A 23605-nucleotide genomic window follows, 5' to 3' on the forward strand; every position below is an offset into this window, starting at 1 on the left:
AGTGTTGTCTACATTAAGAAATCACCATGTGCCCTGTCTGGTGTGGCTCAGAGGACTGAGAACCAGCCTGGGAACCAAAGGTTCATGGGTTCGATTTCCAGTCAGGGCACAGTCTGGGTTGCAGGCCAGGTCCCCAGTGGGGAGCGAGCAGGAGCAACCACACATTGGTGTTTCTCTCCCTCTCTTCTCCTGTCTCTTAAAATGAATAAATAAAATCCGGGGGGGGGGGGGGAGAAAAAGGAATCACAGTATAATTTTATAGTGTCCTCTATCGAACAAGTTCAGATATACAACCAAAAAGGAAAAAAATAACCACCAAAAACTTACTGGAGATAGGGTAAGAGGAAGTCATCAAGAAGTCATTCTTGGTGGCCTTCCTCACTCTGGATCAGGCCTGCACCTTTCCTCGCCTCCGGATGTTCTCTCTGCCTTTCTTTTTTCTAAGCTCAAAAGCCCCTCTTCCACCTCTGTGACTGGTTTCCCAAGCACTTGCGGCCCAGCTGACTCACCTTTTCTACCTCTCTGACTTTCTAAATATACATTGTTATAATTTGAAAGAAAAAGAAAAAGAAGAATCCATTCATAAAAATTGGCTAATTGCCTTAAAGCACTTTAAACATAAAATCGGGTATACCTGCCAATTATAAATAGCAGTGATTATTGATATCTCTTTTTAAAATGAGAAGTATGAGCTTCAGGTATATTTTTCACTTGAATGCTGCGGCTTTTCTATTTTCTTATTTTTATTATACATATTACTAAAGCAAAAGTGGAGCCATACCAGTCGCGGGAGCGCCATGCCAGTGACTGAGCACACGAGTTTGACTGTCTGTCCATAGTGGATATAGCCATCCCGAACCGTGAATTCTTCTCCTTCTGACTCATCATCATCCACTGCGGTAGAGTGAAAAAAGGGATCAAATTATCTTTTCAAAGTCACCAATCTGCTCAGGGAAACCACAAAACTTAACGTATCCACACATCTTGTTATCAAAAAGAATTTAACAATTTCACATAAGTAACATCAAATGCACGTTTTTATACTCACAGAGATGAATGTAAAATGCTCCCCACTGCTGAGAACTGGCATGGAAATTACCTCCTTCTACATGCAAGTATCTGGTACTGACTGTCTGGGATCGGAGTCGATTAAACAGAGCAACCTTTGTTCCAGAGGCAATGCATACTGCAGAGAAAAAACAGCCCCTGTTTACGTGACTGGAGGGAGGGTGGAGAAATAAGGGCCCGGTACCTGGCAAGTTAGACTGTTCTTCATTATAATTTAATATTTATATTATTTTAAATTAATATTATACTTTAACATTCTTTGGACACATTTTTAACCCTCCAAAGAATACAGACGATACCCCTCCCCCCAAGTCAAGGTAAAGACAGAAAATATGCCCGTAAGAATAATGTTTAAATGAAAACCCACAGCACGTTCAATGCAGTGCTGTTCATTACAGGGATGTTGTTTTAAAATAATGAATGTCCAACAGTGGAAATGGATTAAATAAATCACAGTATCTATTACCTATCTAAATAGTGTATCTAAATGCACTGATAATAGTTATCTTCCTGGAATATCAATGAATGGAAAAGCAGACTATAAAATACTTGGCATGTATGGTTCCACTAGGTAAATGTGTGTATACATATTTTTTCCCGGAACTGCATGTGTGTCTCCATGTGCTCATATCCAATCCCGTGGAACACATTCACAGGGAGGTGTGTACAAGGATGTTTCCCAAAGTTGATGACAACTGCCTCTGGATATTGTGATTTTTAGAGATTCTGACTTCTTTTAAGTACTTTTAAGTCTATAGCATTGCATGAATTGAAAAAAAGCCTCATGTATGTAAACAGGAGATATTCTGAAAGTAAAATATGTTCTCTGGCATCAAGAAACGTATGGTCAATAGGAATACAAAGCTGAAGAGGTTAAATCAAATCCTGTAATTTGAATTAGAAATGGCCTGAACACCATTTGGTGTTCAGTGACATCATATACTTCCTGAAGCAAGAACACTTCGCCACTACAAGGAGAGCCTTGCCCTCCAGCAACAAAAGAAGAACCAAAGAACAAAAACTCAACTCTGATTGGCCTTCTAAACTGACTGCTGACCTAAGTCCTTTCCTGGACCAAACTTTACACAGGCCGCTCCGGGCCCTTTCCACTAGGTCTCTTCCTCGGGCCCTGTGACTGGCCCAGTTACTGCAGGAATCCTGCTTAAACCATCCTGCCACTCTTTTATCTCATCGAGTTCCTCACTTCCCCTCCCCTAACCTTTATATCTGATATCCTAGGCCTGCCCTTAGCAAGCATTCTGTTAGACTGGTTTGTCAAAGATCCGCCACCCTTTGTGTCTCCTCTTAGTAATTTCCATCTACTGCCCCACCATCCTGGACTCTGTTCCTTGCCTATAGATCCCCATTTGTCCTTGTTGTATTTGGAATTGAGCTCAATGGTTCACTGAAGTCTCTTTCCCGCTGCAACAGCACTGAATAAAATCTGTTATCACTACCCTTAACTAGTGTCAAGCTCTCTTTCTCTTTAGCACCATCCATTTGCAGAAAATACATTTAACTGCACAAAGGAAATGAAATTAGCAAAATCCAGTCTGTGGAAAGCTCCCATGGCTAATTACAAGGAGAGAACAGAGAGAGAGAGAGAGAGAGAGAGAGAGAGAGAGAGAGAGAGAGAGAGATGGAGAGGGATGGAAAGGGAACCCAGAGATTAAAAACACTCAAGGACATGTCAAAACATGGACCTTATTTAAATTTTGATTCAAACAAAGGGCTAAATGATGACATTTCAGACAATTAAAATTTTTTTCACACTGACTAGATATTTGAATTTTATTTTTTTATAGTTACTTTATAACATGTTTGTTTTCATGTAATCATGTTATTGTGATTGTATTAAAAAATAAGAGACCCTATGTTTCACAGAGAGAAATATTTACAGATAATATTATATTCTGGATTTGCATCAAACTAAAATGAGGATAGAGAAAAGTCGGAGTGTGAGAGGGGTATAGAATAAAGTAAAGATTACTGTTGAAGTTAGAACACAGGTTTTATTTCATTATGTAATTGTCTACTTCAGCATGTTTGAACATTTTTGTAAAATAAATCATAACAACAATGATTGAGTGAACTAAAAACCACCCAATAGTACATAAAAACCTGTAAGTTCATAATAAAACAAAAACAAAATAAGAGCAAGTAAACAAAAGTCCTAAAACCTCACTGGTCACTTTCAAAGAATATTATTTTTATTCTGCAAATTAGGAAATAAGCATTTATCTTGTCTTTACTGTATTTGAAGCAAAAAGCTAACAAATACAGAAATTATTAATAAAAGAATTAGAAAAATAATCACTTTGCTGCCCTGGAGGAAATATTTGCTCATCAATGACTACACTACTACAACCATTACACTGATTGCTCAGAAACTTTATAATGGATGGATTGGGCTAACAACATGATTTGATCAATCTTAACATGACAAGAAGTAGGGTGATCAGATGTTATATGACTTGTGCTTCAAAAGGAATAATAGATGTAAGACCAGCTAAATCTAAAATAAAAGTCTTGAGGTCTAATCACCAGTTTATGTAAAACACAAGAGAGAGAAACACGTAATCAGCCAGATCCAGACTATGTAAATTCCACAGGAAAAAATGACCTCTTTTTCAGCAAATAACTGATAAGAAATAAAAGGCTAGAAGGGGAGAGAAGAAACTACACCAATTAAAATGCATGGTCCTTGTTTGGATCCAGTTTTGAGTAAGTCAGTAGTTAAAAACCAACAAAAACACAACTGTAAAACTATTTCTGATACAATGTGATAAATCTGCATGTACATGGATTACCTTTCAGATGACATCAAAGAATTGTCAACTCTGTTACTGTATAACAATGTTTAAAAAGAAATTTGTCAGAAAGTCACTACTACAAAAATGGTAGTTGAAAGGACAGAATGCCTGAGATATATCTATACATGAAAATATTCCAGCTGGTGGATGGTCACCTGACCCTACTTCCTCCCCTTTACTAAGTTTGAAAGTTTCCACAGTAAAAAGGTGAAATAAAAAAAGAAAAACAGGTGGAGTGGGGGTTGAAATGTTTAATTCAAACAGATAGCATTCATCTTTGAGAATCTACAAATCTGCTGATGAAACAGCAATCTCTGCCACAGCAACCACGTTAAAAATTTTGTGTATGTTCTCAAGACTGTCTTCCAAAGCCCATTTGATATATAACAAGTGTTTCTCAAAACAGTGCTTTTGACATTCTCACTAAAGCAATTCTTTGTGGAATGGGGACTACTTTGGCCTAAGACAATCAATGCTAACATCACTACCTCCAATCACTGTGACAGCAAAAGGGGGGAAAAAACCTCCTATGTTTCTAAATGCCCCTGGGGAGCTGTGAGGAATGAACACTAGTTGAGAACCACACCTTAGACCTGGTATTAATTGTCTATTTTCAATTAAAAAAAAGATAATAAAGCAGCAATAATTAATGAATGTGACATTTTTCAGATAAAGTGAGGACCACAAAATATTAGTACAGAAAGAATTGGCTATCAAAAAGCAATTTTTCACTTAAAAATAGTTAGATTTATCTAAACTCATGGTGGGAGTTGGGGACAAAAAGAAAACTGAAATATACATACAGTCAGCATTTTTCAATGACTGCTTCTTTTTGGATGGTTTGGAGATGACTTTTATCCGCTTGCTGAGGAACACACCAATGTCATCACTGTTGCCATAGAACATCTTTACAGACAACATGAAATGCTTTCTCTTGTCTGAATCAGATATGTACAATGTTTTGGCTGTGCAATAGTTCTGTGAAAGAAAAAGAAAGATATAATATCACCAAAACCTTGTATGTACCTACAGCTAACTCTATGGCCACGACTAGGTATGATCAGGCTTAAATGCAATAATTTCAATGAGAAGCTGAATAAAACCAATTATAAAAATTACTGAAATTAACCTCTGAAGACACAGTATAGTCTCCCTAATCAAGTCTATAAAATACTAACTTTGTGAACCATTTTACCTTTTCTTTTTATACCCTTTTATTTTATACTGCTCTACGAGGGGGACACCCCCCAAAAATAAAATTTATTTATAAAAAAGTGTGTATTTATTCTCAGATGTTTAAACTTCAGTCACCTTCAAAATACTCTCCACTTGAGGCTGATATGTTTTTTCCCACTGCTCAGAACAGTTTCTGAACTCGTCAATTTTGATGCCTTTTATTTAGTGCTCCTGCCATTTTTTTTTTTGTTTTGCCTTTTTCACATTGGCAAAATGTTTCCCTTTGAGGACTTTTTCATCCCCAGAAACAAACAAACAAAAAAGTTGCTCGGGGTGAGACTGGGTGAACAGGGAGGTCAAAAACTGAACAATCAGTGTGGTGTGGGCAGGTGCACTTGTATATCACATCATGAAATAGGCAAACACCATGAAAGAGTCTTAAAAAAAATTTTTTTTTGACTGAAGCCGAATGCAGCTTCTCACAACAACGCCACACATGGATACAGATGGGTTCCTAGAACACTCACCCAGCGGGGGAAAGCTTGTACTACAAGGGGCCCTCCCTCCAGAAGATAATTCCATTTCCCCCCTCATATGTCTGTATCACAGAATTATCGATATTAGTAGTAATTTTTAAAAATAGAATTTTATAGCTAAAACAACCTATGACTTTCTACAAAGAAACATACAAATAAGGCTATCAAAATTTAATGAAATTATGTAAAAAATTTTAGCAGTGGTCCTTCCCAAAACAGTACATACCATGTGAACACTAGAGTAACCCACCTATCTATAAGACTAAGAAGAAAAAGAACGCCAGTACCAACTGGATGATTATAAATTATCTTAAGCCAGAAAGGGCTGTATGAGTATATTTTAGAGGACTCTTCTTTCAAAATTGTTAACCTTGCACAGTGGGATAATTCATATTGTATCAACAAAAGAACTGAATTTAAAGATACTGGCTCTGGCTGGTATAGCTCAGTGGATTGAGCATGGGCCTGAGAACCAACAGGTTGCCGGTTCCATTCCTAGTCAGGGCACATGCCTGGGTTGCAGTCCAAGTCTCCAGTAGGGGGAACTCAAGAGGCAACTGCACACTAATGTTTCTCTCCTTCTCTTTCTCCTTCCTTTCACCTCTTTCTAAAAATAAATAAAATCTTTAAAAAAGAGATAATAAAAAATTGAACATAACAAGAATATTATGTCGGTTTACCAAAAAATAAACTCTGGTAATTAAAAATATAGTATTAAAGGGTTATAGCATTTGCAAAACAGTGAAAACACTTGAAAATGCTACTATTTCAAGTATATATGAGAATTCTAAGATCCTTCCTCTTCCCCCAACCTCTGTGAATTAGGGGAACAAATTATTAATCTCTTTCCTCAGACTGGGTAAAAGATACTCAAACCCAGGTTAAGTATTTAAAGTATCTGAATTATATTTTTTCAAAGATCAATTCTCTACTTTAAAATTAGGCTAAACAAGGTGCTTTGACTACTTCAGTGTGTCTTTTAAAAAGCTGGACAAATGGCACAAATGAAGATCTTAAGGAGGGTTAGCAACAGAGGAGTGGGAGGAGGAGAAGGGGGGCGAAGGTACAGAAAATAAGTAGCATAGACAGTAGATAGAAAATAGATGGGGGGGCAAAAATAGTATGGGAAATATAAAATCTAAAGAACTTGAGACACATGGTCATAAACTAAAGGGGGGTAATGGTGGGGACGGGGGGTAGGGTGGAGGGGAATGTGGGGGGAATAGAACAACTGTAATGGCATAATCAATAAAAAAAATTAATTAAAAAAAGAAATAAGCTAATACGCTCTTCAATCTTTAAATTTTACTCACAGGCAATTTTAGTAGAACAAAAATAATGCTACAGTTCCTTTTATTTCTCAATAGCAAATTACATAAGTAAATTTAGATGCCATCTTGAGTATTTTATGCTCAATTAAGTTTTAAAAAATCCCAAAGTATAAGTTTTGAGAGACTTTGTTCTGCAGAAAGCAAAATAAAATAGAGCTAATCATAGTACTAAAAAATAAATGAAAACAAGAGTACTCTGCATTCACACAGACCCTCTCACCCAAGGATCTCCAAGCATTCACAGGGACTGTGACAGGAGTCTTGGGTATGTTAAAAAGCACTGATGGTCAAATTATGCCCAGACATACAGAATTGTTCTGCAACATAAGACAAAGCCTAGGAAAATAGGTATCAACACACTAAAGCAATCACAGGGAACAAAAATGAAATATGTATCTAAATGAAGGCAATTACATTCAAATGGGAAAATTTTTAATGTTAAGATCATTAATTTGAGTGTTAACCTTAACAGATATGATCAGTTTCAAAAAAGAGAAAATAATGAAACTCAGCAAAAATGATAAGACAGACTGGCAAACAGGAAAAGAAAAAAGCGTAGAGATTAAAGGGCTTCATTTTGTTTTGAAAAAGCAAACAGACATGTGTCTCCTTGGAAAGAAAGGAAATATATTGCTAATTACCAAAGTAGGCAGTCTCAGTCTACACACACACACACACAAAATCATACCTGAGATAATTTTATTAGAACTATTATTATGAAAAGAAATATAAGGCCACTGACTACAAACTAGTTAAATTCCCTAAGAGAAAAAAAGAGAAGCCACTGACTCAAAAAAGTACTATGGCTTTAAGAAAGTGTAAATAAAAACAAAAGTTACATCTGTTTGTTCCATCATACCAAAAGGCTAAATTTAGAGGTAACAAAATTCTAGAAAAGGGCAAATAATAAACTTTCCTCTAAATAATGAACAGTTTAACTTAATTAAAAATGACTCAAATATCTGCCCTGAAATGGGGGATGGGGGAGAAACTCCAAGAAACCAGGTCTATGGAAGTATTTAAATGACAAATTTTGAATTATAGAAACGAAACAAAGGTACTGAGAGGTATAGGAGAATATAATTTTTAAAGTTAGGAAAAACATAAGCATGCTATTAAGTAATTTATTGTATATGTTGTATAGCGTACCTAGCTCAAACTATGCAAGATGTGAAATTAAGGCAATAAATATTTAACAAATTAATAACATCATTAAATGAACTCTCAGATCTAAAATATGGTCAAATGTCATGACCTTTTTAAAAATAAAAGGCTATATAGCCCTGGCTGGTATGGCTCAGTGGACTGAGTGCAGGCCTGTGAACCAAAGGGTAGCCGATTCCATTCCCAGTTGGGGCACATGCCTGGGTTGCAGGCCAGGTCCCCAGTGGGGGGCACATGAGAGGCAACCATGCAGTGATGTTTCTCTCCTTTTTTTCTCTTTCCGTCTTTCTAAAAATAAATAAAATTTTCAAAAAAATAAAAATAAAGGCCACATATACTAGAGCTCTGTTGTAATGAATATAAAATACAAATACCCAATAATGTAAAATATCCCTTCTTTTTTCAATAATGACAAATCGTACCATTCAATGAGTAGACTGTTGAACAAAACAGTATTACCTTAAATGAATGGAGGTTATGTGAGACAGACAGAAGCCAAGTGTCTCTTTCTGAAGCTCAGCATCCTACTGCTCGGGCCATCTTTCCTTCCTGGGCCCAAACATACCATGTTCTTAGGCCTTTATGCCCCAAGCACATGATTATGTTCTTTCCATCTGGAATACCATCTGCTGACTGTCAAGAAGGCTTATTGCTCTAGTTGCATTTTTCATTCAAACTATATATTAGCATATAACTTTGGCTTACAGGCATTGTGCTACCCTAATAGGTTTTTAAAACACTATTAACACTTGAGACCTTAGGTACTCTTTTTCCTCTTCTGCAAATTTCTAGGGCTTAGGGAAAAAAGAGAATAGTAGAAGTTGAAGCAAAAAGTTGAAGCAGTGGGTTGAGTGCTGGTCTGTGAACTGAGAGGTTGCTAGTTCCATTCCCAGTCAGGACGCATTGCCTGGGTTGTGGGCCAGGTCCCTGGTTGGGGGCGGGAAAGAGGCAACCACACGTCAATGTTTCTCTCCCCCACTTTCCCCCTCTCTAGAAATGAACAAATAAAATCTTTAAAAAAATACTCAAATTTGAAAAAGGTTGGTATTAAGGCTTCTTAGTGCTCATTAGCAGTAAAATTAAGAGACCAGGTCCCCTAGCTCACTACTCTCAAATACTGCCCTCCAGTCCCACCCCCAGTGTTGACTGTAACACAGGAAACACTAAGACATTCAACAAAGATGTCCTGAATGGAAAATCGCTTTTTATGCGCTATTCTAAAAGACACTTATGTAGTCACTGGGATCAGAACTAACCATTTCTCAAATTTTAATATCAAGGGGAAACAAATTAAATGTTAAGTCGATAAAGAGCTTTTTGAATAACAAAGGTACAGATTGAAATAAATGCTTTCTAAATTTATAAAATACACTTAATAAAACTAATGCATAAATTTCATTCCCTAGAAAATCAATCAAAGAAAATCCCTTAAAGGTTTGAGTAAAGTTAGTTGTGACTGTGCTTCCCTACAGCACAGTTCTGCTCCACACAGAGGCTAGGGAGAACATTTAGGGTCTTCATAACCCAGGTAAATGCTCCTAAGAATATGTCTGTACCACTCTGCTTCTAGCATCAGAGCAAGATTAAGAGAGTAAAATATTATTGAACTATGTATTTATCATTATTTGAGCATCGCACTCTTGTGAGGTGAGCAATTAGCCTCCTCCATTTATTACTGCCAATGGTAATCTGATTCGCAGCCTGTTAAAACTGCTAGCTCCTGCTAGCAAGCTGCAGCAGGCTTACTATGCACCACTGTGAGATGTCAACAGCTTTAGCTCCATGAATCATGACTAGACAGAAGCCATTTGAAAAGTTTATTTCTGGTTCTGATTTATGTATTCAAAAAATTGCTACCAATAGCCATAGCAGAGAAAAAACATCACCACAAATGCACGTAAGAAAACTACACTGAGGTTCTATGGTGCCCTTTATGAGGACATCGACAGAGCCTTCCTTTACCTTTCCTTCCAAGTTCAGCTGTTGCATTTCTTGGTCACTATTTCCTATTCCAATAAATGCACACGGTTGAGACTCTTGTTCAGAACAACCATCCCGCTCCATTTGTTCTTTTTTTTTCTTCCATCCACTGCCCATAAGATACACACAAGGAGGTGGGCAAAAAAACCTGGAACATCAATCAAAACAGAAACAATGCAGTAAGATTCAAAAAAGCATTCCCTTGTCTTGAATACAAGAATACAAAATCATACAAACTGCACTAGTTGGCTTCTACTGAAGCCTTTATAATGCAAATAAGCAGACCAATGGCACAGAAACCCAAGACGTCCACCATGACTACTTCTGTTCAGTGAAGGTTCATCTGTATTGGAGTTACGCAGTCAGCTGGACTAGACACTTTTTTAGGGCAGGGAATCACTCTTTAAAATTTTCAAAAGAGCTCAGAATTCTGAGGCAGTGGAGGCCAGCAAATCCAATGTACAGTGACATATCACAAACCGTGACACACCACCACAGAACCTACAATTACTGAAGTCCATGCAGATTGATGTAGTATTAATTAATGACATTATTGTTGCATTACACTTTATTTGATAATCAACCTAGAAGATAGAATTTGACCAATGTCCAAAGCAGAAACTTTCAAAACAGTAGTAAAACTAAGTAAAATTAAGAGCAAAATGGATGATTACTGATTACTATGCTTCGTATATTTTACACTCTCAACACCGGATGCATGTGGATGACTAAAAAAACACACTGTATCCTTTCAACTCATAAACTGCCAATAGCTTTGTTTTGCTAGTCGCAAAAACCTGCCCCCACACATTCTTCCCACCTAGAATAACTTCCTTATAATCTTCTCTTTAGCAATTAAAAAATACCTATTTCACAGCCTAGCTCAAGCCCTACATTTTACATAGTTCAGACCATCAATCCAGTCTTTCAGTAGGTTATAATTTGCTTTTGCTCAATTAAAACATGCTGACTTGTATCTACTTTAAAACATTTATGCAATGTCTCATCAAGGGGCCTAAAAACTCAAATACCTACTCAAATAGTAGCCAAGTGAGTATATAAATGGTAAACCAGGTGTACAATAAATTACAATATCCTTTAATTACCCAAAGAAAAAGGTTCCCTCCCTTCTTGGTAATTTCCACTTTTTGTATAGTTATGAGTATAGGAAAATTCTTAATTCTTTTAAACTCACTCTAAGAAAAACGAGAGCTTAAATACAATGATAATTAGCCACCAGTGTGTGGCTTTGATGGTAAGAAAACGACAGGGGACGGCAAGCCTGTGAGTCACACCCACCCACACTGCTGGGCTCCAGGTACGTGGACCTACAGTGTTGGTCACATCCTTCAATTGTTCAGTAGGTGCATGAACACAAATTTTTATGTAATTCCTAATTTTAAAATCTGGCCACTAATGTATGCTTTTTAACGCTTCACAAGCCAACAACATGCTGACTAAGCAAAGAACCAAACGTGCATCTGTGCACATGCGCACGCTGACACCTCAGACTCCCTCTGGTACCAGGGTAGGTCTTGCGTCACTCCCCCTCCGTGCGCACTATGACACTGAGCTGAATCAAAATACATAATGGCATCTACTTTCTGCTTAACTTTTAAAGACTACTTTAGAGGCAATCTACATATAATTTAAAAGAAGTGAGCCAGGTTTATCTGACATTATTAATTCACCCAATGATTTATTACATCCCTAGTCTGCACTGGACACTGGAAATATAGTGGTTAAAAAAAAAAAGAGCAAGAGAATTTAAAAAAAAAGATAAATGGGTGAAATAATAGTCTGTTAGCTGGTGATAAGTACTGAGAAGAAAGCAAGCAAAGAAAAAAGAAAAGAAATAAAGTGAAGGGGACACTTCAGTGTTGAAGACCCAGCGGCCAGGGAAGGCTTCTGCAGGAAGGTGGCCTTGAGTCACAGCCTATAGCCATGGGCATCTGCGACTGTGGAGCAGAGAGAGGAACAAGTACGAAGGTTCTAAGTAGGGAGGATACAATGAATGGTGGGGAAACAACAGACGATGGGACTGAAATAGAGAGGAGGAGGGGAGAATAACGACCGATGAAGGGGGGGGAGGGGGAGTAGCCAGGGGGGAAAGTAGACAGAGCAGGCCGGTAGAGGTCAAGCTGAGTAAGGAGGGAGCCCCCGGACTCCTCTCATATATACCTAAACCATCAGAGCAGCTTTCAAGCCTGCACACATGTTCTCATCCTGGCCCAGTCACAGAGGTCACAGCCGAGGCAGTGGGCTACTTCTGGAGTTGGCTGGACTCAAGTCTGCACCAGGGATCTTCCTGGCCTCTAAGACTGACACCTCAATGCTCACCATGGCACAGACTCAAATACCTAGCTGGCATACTCTCAGGAGGTTGAGAAGACATCCGTTTTGGAAACTGTCTGTTAATTAGTACTGTATTGTACACTGATAATAACACTCCTTAGTAAATTGGTATACCAGCTATAAACTTCAAAAAGCTGTGTGTAGTACTGTGTACCAAATACAGCAGTCAAATCTCAATGCATTTTCAACAAAAAGTACCTTTTTCACATCTGGAGAACATAAAGAGGGCAAAAACTGTAAAAGACTGGGTAGTACTAGTTCTCTCAAAAGTACTACGATAAAAATGGCATGAAAGTAATAGCAATGATATTACACAGGAGGCAAGAAATTCTTCATCACTCAGCACTGACCAAGACTCTTTACTGAAAGTGCTTTCACAATTATGGAATAAGCAAACAAAAAAGACTCCCCACCTGCTGCTCACCTACTGAGCTAGTCTTATTTTTTTAAGCAATTCTATAATTATTTTTTAAAAAACTGTGATGCAAAAAAACAGCAAACCCAATATAATCTTAGTTCTACAATGTGCTGAGTCATTTAAAAACATTTTAAACATCCTAATATTGCAATCCCCCCTAAAAACATCAAACAAATCAAATTTTCATTTCCTCAGACTTCAGTAATAATAAAATAGAAGATATATGTACAAAAAAAGAGAAAGAATACACACAAAAGGAAATTAAAGGCATAGATATAGGAGAAAAAAGACCCCCCCTAATTAACAGTAAAAGTTAAAACACACATTTATAAGGTGTGAAATAGAAGATTTTTTGGATTTGAACAGGTTAATATTACCACTTGGTGAGTGAAAAGTTCGACCATCAAGAAAGAGGCCAGCTTACAGAGTTTAACAGTTGCTATAAAAGGATATCCTTTGAAACAGTGTGACTTCTATTTTCTAATCTTTCCCTAGCTGTATTTAAGCAACTGTGACAATGTTTTTTTCTGCCACTTGGCGGCGCCATGCACACATTTATGATGTTATTCATTTCCTAGTTCAATCTGTCTTTATTTTCAGGGAATTCAGAAACTTTTCCCTCAAAGATCTGAAAAATACCTTGCAGCTTCAAAGAAGCCTTTTTATTCAGCCCAATATATAAAATGAGTTAGATGAATCCAAGCACATCACTTACATTATCTGACTATCTTTGCAGAATCATTACCCTTCGATGATTATTCAATTCAAAAGCAAAACAAAAACCAGGAACTGTCTGCATACCACACCACAGTTATCTCAATTAACACACAGATTCAGTACGACTTCAGAATCAGTCTAACTATCTAAAGGGCTTTACCGTTGTCTCCACAGTGTGGCCATCACCTTCACTGCTGCTGAATCACTAGCCTTGACGAAGTTGAAAGAATGTTAATGTTAAATGGCATTCCCGTTTCTTTCATGGAAAATTTCCTCTAGATGAAAATAATCTCTTTGAAAGTTTATTTTTTAGCCTGTGAAGACTTTCTATAAAGAAAAGGTAAAACTAACCACTAACAGAAATAGGATACTGGATGTGCTAAGCAAACAAATTTTGTAATCAGGCACAAAAGTTTTACTATTGTAAAACTAATACATGGCCACTCTAAAATACTTTTTGAAGCGACTAACAGGAACCTTATCTGGACTTAGATGTGATTTTTTTTTTGAGTAGCTCTTCTCTTCTGTTATGAATCATAATATTAAATGACATCATAACTTAAAAATTCCCAGTGAAGATCCTTTTGCATGGTACCTGGCACCTAACAGGTCATCAGAAATAAAACAGGTCATCAGAAATAAAGAAAAACCAAATTAATAAATGAACCCAACTGCACTAAAATGCGTCTTCAAAAACCCAGAGAAAGAAAAGCAGCCCTGCCCCAGTGGCAGCAATATAATAAACACGCGGCTAATGCCATTTCCACTAGACCCCGCCCAGTCTCACTCAGGGGATGGTAAGAGGAATAACTCTAGGCAAAGTTAGGTTTACTTACAAAGTTTGTATTCTTTAGGTGTCTTAACCTACTCATCCTCAAGCCCTTCTGTAGATAACCAACAATCAAAACACAAAATAGAAGGCTATGAAGATCAGGGAAATAAAAAGAATAAGAAATTTGGAGTTATAGACCAGGAGTTCTAATGCTGGCTATATCGATTTCTAATTAAAGTGAACCTGGGCATACATAAAGTCTCTGATTTTGAGTTTCCTGACACACAGAATGGGGTTATAATATCCCTATTTACAAGATTATTCTCAGGTCTAAAAACATTTGTAAAGGCATTTCCAAAACCTTGCCTCACTGACTGACGACTAGAAAACTGTTTCTTCCTCAGACTCACTATGAGGCACAAGGCCTGCCTAATTTGAGACATCTCAGGCAATGAAGGTGTTGCCTTGTTCTGTCTTGCTTTGGAAAACAAGAAACAAAACAAAACAAATGATCAGCTATGCATACTTTATTCAGTTTCATTATTTTAAAAAATATATACAAACACAAACAGAATTTTGAGAATCAACTCCATGAAAAAAGGATCCACTATCTTGATTCGGTTTCTGTCCCAAACTGCAGATATCAACTTCCCCCAGTATTTAATTTTAAATGAGATAATTAAGTTCTACTAGTAAAGTAAGATAATCAGAAATTAGTAAGCTTAAATATAGATAAAAAGAATACTTGACAATATGAGTTATAAATTCTATTTTTACTTCTTCATTCTCTTTGAGGACAGAATTATCATTACATAGCTTCAACTTCTTTTGAGCTCAGACTTAGAGAACTTTAAGAGACTCTTAATTTTCTTCTAGCATTTAAATTAATTTAATTATATACTTATATTTCACTTCTCTCATATATGCTAAGATTTCCTTATCTCACAAATTCTAAGATTCCACCCATTCCTTTCAACCTAAAACCCAAACCTGAGTTTTCTTTCCTCTGCCTACTCTAATTTGGTACCTTCCTAGCCAATCCAAAAAATTTTTCATCTTCCCTCACAAGCAAGCCTTTTTGTCCATGAAATGCTTAACACAAAAATGCTGTCAGAAAAACAAAGACTAGAGATTATCAACAAGAAAATTCTGGGAACCAAGCAGAAAAATAAACAAAGTCTATGATCATATACCAAAAATGCTGAAATTTAAAGATACTGTGACAAATACTAATCATGAAGATCTTATGTTATAATTTAATTTTGGCCAGTCTTATTTATATGTCATTTCTGCAGTACTAATAAAAGACATAAGCGTTACAAAAATTTTAGTTTAAGTGATAGCTAACAAGCTTAGTAATCAATGCATGTAAAAAAAAAAGCTTTGTTCCAGGAACTGAAGGTATGACCCACCCTGACTCCAGAAGACCATAAGCAGTTCTACCTTTGTTCCTCACAAGGACTGCAAGCCATCAAGATGATACCCGAGCCACTGTAGTCCGGGGTGAGATGACCACCACCCAGGACACAGCTAAAGACCGCCACCTGGGGCACAGTTTAAGACCATGCCCAGGGAGAGAATGTTGAAGTTGTTCTTTAATACAATTAACTCCTCCCTAAATTTCAACACCCCTCACCACACCTTGTTTATTCCCTGCTATAAAAACCTTGGCCTGGAAAGAAAAGACAAGATGATCTATCTGTTAGGCTATCAACCCACCATCTTCTTAGATCACTGGCCATCTGAATAAAGTGCCCATAAAGATTCAATCCCTGTCTCCGCTTATTGGGTTTGGTGGTGACAGGCAGCCCGAATGCTGGAGTCTTCTCTGGCTTCAGTTCCACATTCACGTGCGGCACTAATTTAGCTTTTCCTGTTCTTTCTTAATCTGAAGAGGCACCAGGCCAATCAAGGTGGAGAGGGCTATGAGTGCTTTCCTTTGCAATCACTCCACCATTCAGCCCAGAGATCCTTTACTTTGGGTCACATCTGTTCATAAAGCTACATTTTCCACCAAAAGGAAAGCTACTTTTTGTACAAGCTAATAATATACCACCAAAATACTTACAGAACATCATGCAGCTCAAAAGAAAAATTATATAGATTATTACATTTTGTGGTATCAGGGATTCAGCCAGATGATCTTTACTAAATCTGCCACAATTCACTTTGTTTCTCCTTTAACAGACAAATCCCCTATTTCTCATTTTGTACTTGCAAATAACCCAAGAGAAATCACCCCTTACTGCATATTAACACATCATTTGCAAATTCATGTGACAGCTACAATAAACTATCCACCAGAAAAATAATAACCTTACCTTTTTTCATTCCCATATGACTTCTGTGCAACTTTTGCATGAAGAATAAGTACTGTTTGATCCCCTCGCTCTTTTAAATAATTTCGCATAGCTTCCCTAAAATAGAACATAAATATTACTATTACAAGGATGACATTTAGAATATCACTATGCTCTGTAATGAGAAAAATACTTATATTTTTTAAACAAGCAAATCTAAAAATGAAAATAGACAAAAACAAACCCATGAACTAAATTCAAAGACTATTATACAACAGAGCAATAAATACTGCCCATCTTCAACTCTATACTTCGTTCTTTAAAAAAAACTGTCTCTCATTCCTGGAATTTATGATGGAACTGGATTAAACCACAATTAAAACACCTAGATTAACCACAATTAAATACACACTGATAATTTGGCTTTTAACCTGTTTATAAAATTAATGACATACAACACTTTGTATTTAATGATTTACCTCTTATCACCACCAGCCCCCCTCCCCCGGATACTAGAATGAGTGATTTTTCATCAAATACAAAGCCATAACAAATCGTCAGGTCATCCAAATTTATTGTATTTTCTTAAAATAACAACTTTACATAAGGAGTAAAACAGGGTTATCATTTATATACAAACAAACAATTACTGAATTAAATTTTGGAAAAACATACAACATTAACTCTTTCAAGTACGAAGTACTCCAACTATCTATTATATTCGAGTTATATAAAAACTTTAATGTGTTACATATATTTACTCACCCAATAATTTTGCTAAGCAATACTACAGAGTATTAAGAACATAAGGTCTATCAGATCAAATTTTACAATTCTGAATCAGCAGAATGAATCCCAATTCTGGAGGTGTTTCACATGTTGCAAAATAAAGCAAAGCTGTTTCAAAGACAATCATCAAAAAACACTTTTAATAAGTTAAATGCTGTTTTATTTATACACAAATAAGACAAGTGTATGAGGATAGCTACATAACTGTAGTAAGGTATTAATTGTGGGTTATTCTATACTTGTGGCATTTGGAGAAACTAAGTGCCCTGAGGCAAAGTGAACCTCATTTAACCTCAAAAATCCAGCTTCGTTTCCGAATCTGGTAACAACAGGAAATAATGCTGACCTAACACAAAGTGGTTGAGGGGATTAAATGAGAGTGTCTAGAAGACAGCATTTATGTTTACCAACTGAAAACCTGTTAGCCACAAGGAAGGGCTGGTAACAAAGGGATCCAATACACTGAGAATTAATTCCTAGCCCTTTAAAAGGGGTTAAAAAGTTCAGTTAGAACAACAGCTTGGACACCTGCCAAAATGGCCATCATTAATAAATCGACAAACAAGAGCTGGTGAGGTTGTGGAGAAAAGGGAACCCTAGTGCACAGCTGGTGGGAAAGCAGACTGGTGCAGCCCCTATGGAAAACCATCTGGAATTTTCTCAAAGTGATACAGAGACATCTGATCAGATCACTGGGGAGAAGCAGAAGGAGGCAATGGTAAACAGTCTAGGACAGGAAAGGCTGAGAAGCTGAGTGCCTCCAGACCCCATGGAATTGTGGGTTGGAATATACGAAATAAAAGAAGGGCTCTCGGGCTCCAGACAGGCTGGCTCTGGGGCTCTCTTCTTCTTAGAGGTCACCCAGATGGTCCTGCTGCAGCTCCCTGTGTTTCCCAGCGGACTAAGGAACTCTGGGCACAGCCTAGGATGGGGCTGGTCTATTTACTCCTTAGACGTTCTAGAGGGGATGAGCTGTGAGGCAGAAGCCTGCCATTCTTCCAGAATCACGTAGCTTTTGTATCTTCTGTTGCTTTGGTTTGTAAACTAACCCTATAGAAATAAGGTAATTAAAACTAACAGGGGGAATGATAGGAGTAGTCGGGTTTTAAAGATTCTAGCATTAATGGAAAGACTTAAGTGACTAATGCATATGGGGAGCTCTTATTCCAAAACTGTGAAGCTTTTGAATAAAGACTCCTTTCTCAACAAACCTTTGTCTCTAGAATTTTGCCTAGAAAGTGGTGGGTAACAGGACCTCACTTGCTGTTTGGTAACAAAAGAACTAAAAATGAACTGCCTTTTGACCCAGTAATGCCACTGCTGGGAATATAACATAAGAATCCCCAGACACCAATCAGACAGAATTTGTGCTGCGCCATGTTCATGGCAGTGTTATTTACATTAGCCAAGGTTGGAAGCAGCCCGAGTGCCCATCAATAAATGAGTATATTAAAAAAATTGGTAAGTTTACAGAGTAGAATACTATGAAGCAGAAAGAAAAGGAATTCCTACCTTTTGTGACAGGATAGATGGAACTGGCTAAGTGAAATAAGCTAGTCAGTGAAAGACAAATACTGTATGTTCTCAACTTATAAGAAGAATCTAATGAACAAAACAGGACCAGGGGCATAGAATCACGGAACAGACTGTCAGCTGTAAGAAGGGAGGGAGGAGGGGAGGCTGACGTAACGGTGAAGGGATTAGTCAAAGAACATACATGAAGGACTCATGGACATGGACAATGGTGAGGGGGCTGATTATGGAAGTGGGGAGGCAACATTTCTTGAGGCTGGGTGAAGGGAGGTGAAAGGGAAAAACAGGACAACTGTAATAGCAGTTACAGTAACAGCATAAACAATAAAAAATAAATTAAAAAAACAAAGAGTACAATGTAAAAAGAAAAAAAAAGACAACACCTTGGAGAACAGATTGTAATAAAATGCACGACCGAAACAGAGCTATGGGCAGGAACACCAACTGGGGGGGGGGGCCCTGTGTAAGGTGGGGGGGATGACAAAGGACTCCACGCTAGGAAGATTCCATAGAAGGGGTACACTCTGACGTAAAAGGAGTAGGCACAACGAATAAGGTATTCCAGGGTGGCCCTGCACATTTGGGTAGAGCGAGATATTCAAGATAAGGAGTAAGGCAGCCCAAACAACGGAACAGTAGCTAACATTTCTTGAGTACTTACTATATGCCAGGCACTGAACTAGGCACTTTAAATGCATTATTTCATTTAATCCTCAAAATCCAAAAAGGTAGTATTATCAATACCATTTTGAATGTCTTGCCCAATATCTTGCAATTAGTAAGTGGCAGTTAGGAATTAAAATCTCAAATTCTGAGAGACTTCCGCCAAGATGGAAGCATAGGTGGAAACACTGTGCCTTGTCACACAACCAAGTTTAAAGACAACAAAGTTTTAGTAACAAAATACGCAGCCAAAACACAGAAAAATTGAACTACATGGAAGTCTGACAACAACGAACCCTTCAGCAAAACCGGTAAGAGGGGCGAAGCCAGCAGCAGAGCGGGGTCAGGCAGGAAAGACCCAACTGACCGACCCAGGCGCGCAACCAGGCAGGCAGGCAGCTGTGGGTGGATCCCAGGTGTGGAGTAGCAACGGGTGGACCCAAGGAGGGCGCAAGGCGGCGACAGGAACAGACCAAAACATGGCTCAAGAAGAACTCAAAGCCCCAGAGCCCATAACTCTAAGCAACCAAGAAATAGCAAAACTTTCAGATGCACAGTTCAAAAACACTGGTAATCAGGATGCTCACAGAACTGGTTGATTTTAGTCACAAATTAGAGGAACAAATGAAGGATAAACTAATTGAAATGAATGGAAATGCACAGGAAACCAAGAGTGATGGAAAGGAAACTGGGACTCAAATCAAGGGAGTGGACCAGAAGGAATAAAAAAATGACCAAACAAAAAAGAATGAAGAAACAAGAATTCAAAAAAATGAGGAGAGGCTTAGGAACCTCCAGGACATCTTTAAATGCTCCAACATCCGAATTATAGGGGTACCAGAAGGGGAAGGGGAACAGCCACCAGTGGAAAGCTTACTTGAACAAATAATAAAGGAGAATTTCCCCAATCTGGCAAAGGAGATAGACTTCCAGGAAATCCAGGAAGCTCAGAGAATCCCAAAGAAGTTGGACCCAAGAAGGAACACACCAACACACATCATCATTACACTAGCCAAGATTAAAATGAAGGAGAGAATCCTAGAAGCAGCAAGAGATAAGGGGACAGTCACCTACAAAGGACTTCCCATCAGACTGTTAGTGGATTTCTCAAAAGAGACCTTACAGGCAAGAAGGGGCTAGAAAGAAGTATTCCAAGTCATGAAAAGCAAAGACCTACAACCAAGATTGCTCTATCCAGCAAAGCTTTCATTTAGAATGGAAGGGCAGATAAAGTGCTTCTCAGATAAGATCAAATTCAAGGAGTTCATCATCACCAAGCCCTTATTATATGAAATGTTAAAGGGACTTATCTAAGAAAAAGAAGATAAAAAAGATGAACAGTGAAAGGACAGCAAACTCACAGTTACTAAGAACCACACCTAAAACAAAAGCAAACTAAGAGGACAGCTAGATCAGGAGCAAACCATAGAAATGAAGATCACATGGAGGGTTAGCAACAGGGAAGTGGGAGAAGGAGAAGGGGGGAGAAGGTACAGAAAATAAGTAGCATAGATGGTAGGTAGAAAATAGATAGGGGGGAGGGCAAGAATAGTATGGGAAATATAGAATCTAAAGAACTTGAGACACATGGTCATAAACTAAAGGGGGGGATGGTGGAAGAGGGGGTGTGCAGGGTGGAGGGGAATGAAGGGGGAATAGAACTGCAATGGCATAATCAATAAAATATATTTTTAAAAAATCTCAAATTCTCTTAAGCTCCCCAAGTAATCCATAGTGGTGAACAAAGCTGACAAGCCTGGTAGAATCAAACTGCGAAAGGCCTGTCACATCCCTGGAAAATCTGACATTTGTAAACGTAAACACTCAGTACGAAGTTTAGGCAAATACGAGTATCATTCTGATAGATGAGAATCAAAATGGTGATAGTTAATAACATTTTTAAGACACCCAGAAAAGAAAATGTAAAAAAAAAAAATCCATCTCTTTGAGAAAAGATCATTTAATTTTCTTTACTCCATTGTAGAAAAACACCATGAGTGGAATTTGGATTTTCTTATTTTATTTTACTGAATTTATTGGGGTTACACTGGTTAATAAAATTATAGGTTTAAGGTGTACAGTTTTACAGCACATCACCTGTAGATTGTACTGTGTGCTCACCACCCCAAGTCAAGTCTCCTCCATCACCATTTGCCCTCTCCTGCCTCATCCCGCCCCCATTTCCATAACGTTGTCTGTGTCTATGAGGGGCTTTTTCCCTTTTAATCCTTTTACCTTTTTCACCCGGTCCATAACCCTTTTCCCCTCTGACAGCTATGACTCTTTCTACTTTGCTTGTTAGTTTATTTAGTTCATTAGATTCCACATATAAGTGAAATAGATAGTATTTGTCTTTCCCTGACTGGCTTATTTCACTTAGCATAATATTCTCCGGGTTCATCCATGTTATTGCAAAAGATAAGAGTTCCTTCTTTTTGTATCTGGGTAAGAATTCCATTGTGTAAATGTAACACAGCTTTTTTTATCCATTCATCTACTGACAGGCACTTGGGCTACATGTACTCTTTCAAATTAGTAGTTCAGGTTTCTTCAGATAAATTCTCAGAAGTGGAATCATTGGGTCATAAAGCATGGAACTTGGATTTTCAATATCCACAAAAACTAGTAAGAGATCTTAAGACTTTTAAAACAATCAATATTCCTCTTTAGTAAGTTAATTCTCATGGTGGAAAAGAAAGGACTGGAGAGAAGAAAGATAAGACAAACCCGAAAAAAGGCTACTACACTAATAAAGAGGCAAAAGAAGATAGTGGAGGAGATGGAAAAGACTTAACTCTTTGTATCTTTTGTTTTGGGAGAAGCGGGTATGTATTAATAGGTTTTGTCTGACAAATGTCCATGCTGGAAGTATTCTGTATGTTATTGAAAGTAAACATCTGTAGTTCCAGAGAGGAGGCTGGGTTGCAAAAGTGGGGTTCGCTGGTATAGAGTTGGCAAATGAAGCCACAGAAGTGAGGGAAATCTCCCAGAAGGAAAGCGCAGTGATAGGAGAGTCAAGAACAAAGTGTACAAAATGAATAAAGAACACCTGGTAAGGGGCAGAACTGAAACTATTTATTAGATGTGTTGGAAGGAGACAATCTGGAAAGAAAGAGGGAAACAATCAAAAGGTGAGATGTTGCAGAGGTCAAAGTCACTGATGGTAATAAGTCTAACAAAATGCCAACTAACAGAAAGCCTTTCAAGTTATTTATAAAATCAGAGGCCACTGTGATGTCTATTTGGAAATGCCCTCTAAGGAATGAAGAAACTGACTATGCGAAGTAAAACAGCTGAATGTCAATATCAAAGGACCAGCTAACATTGAAATCCACAAATAATGATGCCAGTTCCTACTACTGCTGCAAATGTGGGAACAGGGGGAGCATACTTTGGAACCTGTCGAGTACTGAACAAAAGGTGCAGCTGGAAAGGGTAACAGTGACAAGGAGCTGAAGTGCTACTCAGTCTGATGACTAAATAGAGTTCAGGATGAATAAGAGCACAAAAGAAAAGCCAGGAGAAGGCCATTATCTTGACAAACCTGGCACAGATGTCCAGTTCCTAGCACAGAACTTCAACAGCACTGAGAACAATAAAATGGCAATAAATATGTATCTAGCAACAACTGAATCTAAAAACTAGGCAAGAAGAACGGAGACAGAACCATGGATACAAAGAGCATTTGATGGTTCACAGACGGGTGGAGGAATGGGTGAAGAAGTGAGGGGATTAAGTAGTACAAATAGGTGGGTACAGAATAGCCATGGGGATGTAAAGTAAAGTATAGGAGAGGGAGTAGCTAAAGAACTTATATGCGTGACCATGGACATGAACAATGATGTAGGGATTGTCTGAGGAGTGGGGGATGCTGGGTGAAGGGGGGAGAAGAGGAAAAACTGGGACAACTATAGTAGCATAATCAATAAAATAAATTTAAAAAAAGAAAAGCTGTGAGATGTACTTGCAGACAGGGATCTGAATCTTAAT

General features: G+C 37.8%; 1 protein-coding gene across 6 annotated transcripts in view; it reads right to left on the reverse strand.

Moving 5' to 3' along the window:
* The window catches only part of RBPJ (recombination signal binding protein for immunoglobulin kappa J region), a 220256-nt gene that overhangs the window by 16383 nt on the left and 180268 nt on the right, over window positions 1-23605 (reverse strand). For all 6 annotated transcript variants that reach the window (XM_053672325.1, XM_053672324.1, XM_037156729.2 and 3 more), the window contains 5 exons: window positions 16652-16747; window positions 10051-10216; window positions 4685-4859; window positions 1049-1186; window positions 782-894 (listed from right to left, as the gene is read on the reverse strand). In XM_053672325.1, coding sequence (XP_053528300.1) covers window positions 782-894; window positions 1049-1186; window positions 4685-4859; window positions 10051-10216; window positions 16652-16747 — 688 coding nt within the window. The remainder of the gene's footprint in view (window positions 1-781; window positions 895-1048; window positions 1187-4684; window positions 4860-10050; window positions 10217-16651; window positions 16748-23605) is intronic.

The sequence above is a fragment of the Artibeus jamaicensis genome, unplaced genomic scaffold (genome assembly GCF_021234435.1).
Source record: "Artibeus jamaicensis isolate MK-2021 breed Jamaican fruit bat unplaced genomic scaffold, CSHL_Jam_final contig_76, whole genome shotgun sequence".
Classification (NCBI taxonomy): domain Eukaryota; kingdom Metazoa; phylum Chordata; class Mammalia; order Chiroptera; family Phyllostomidae; genus Artibeus; species Artibeus jamaicensis.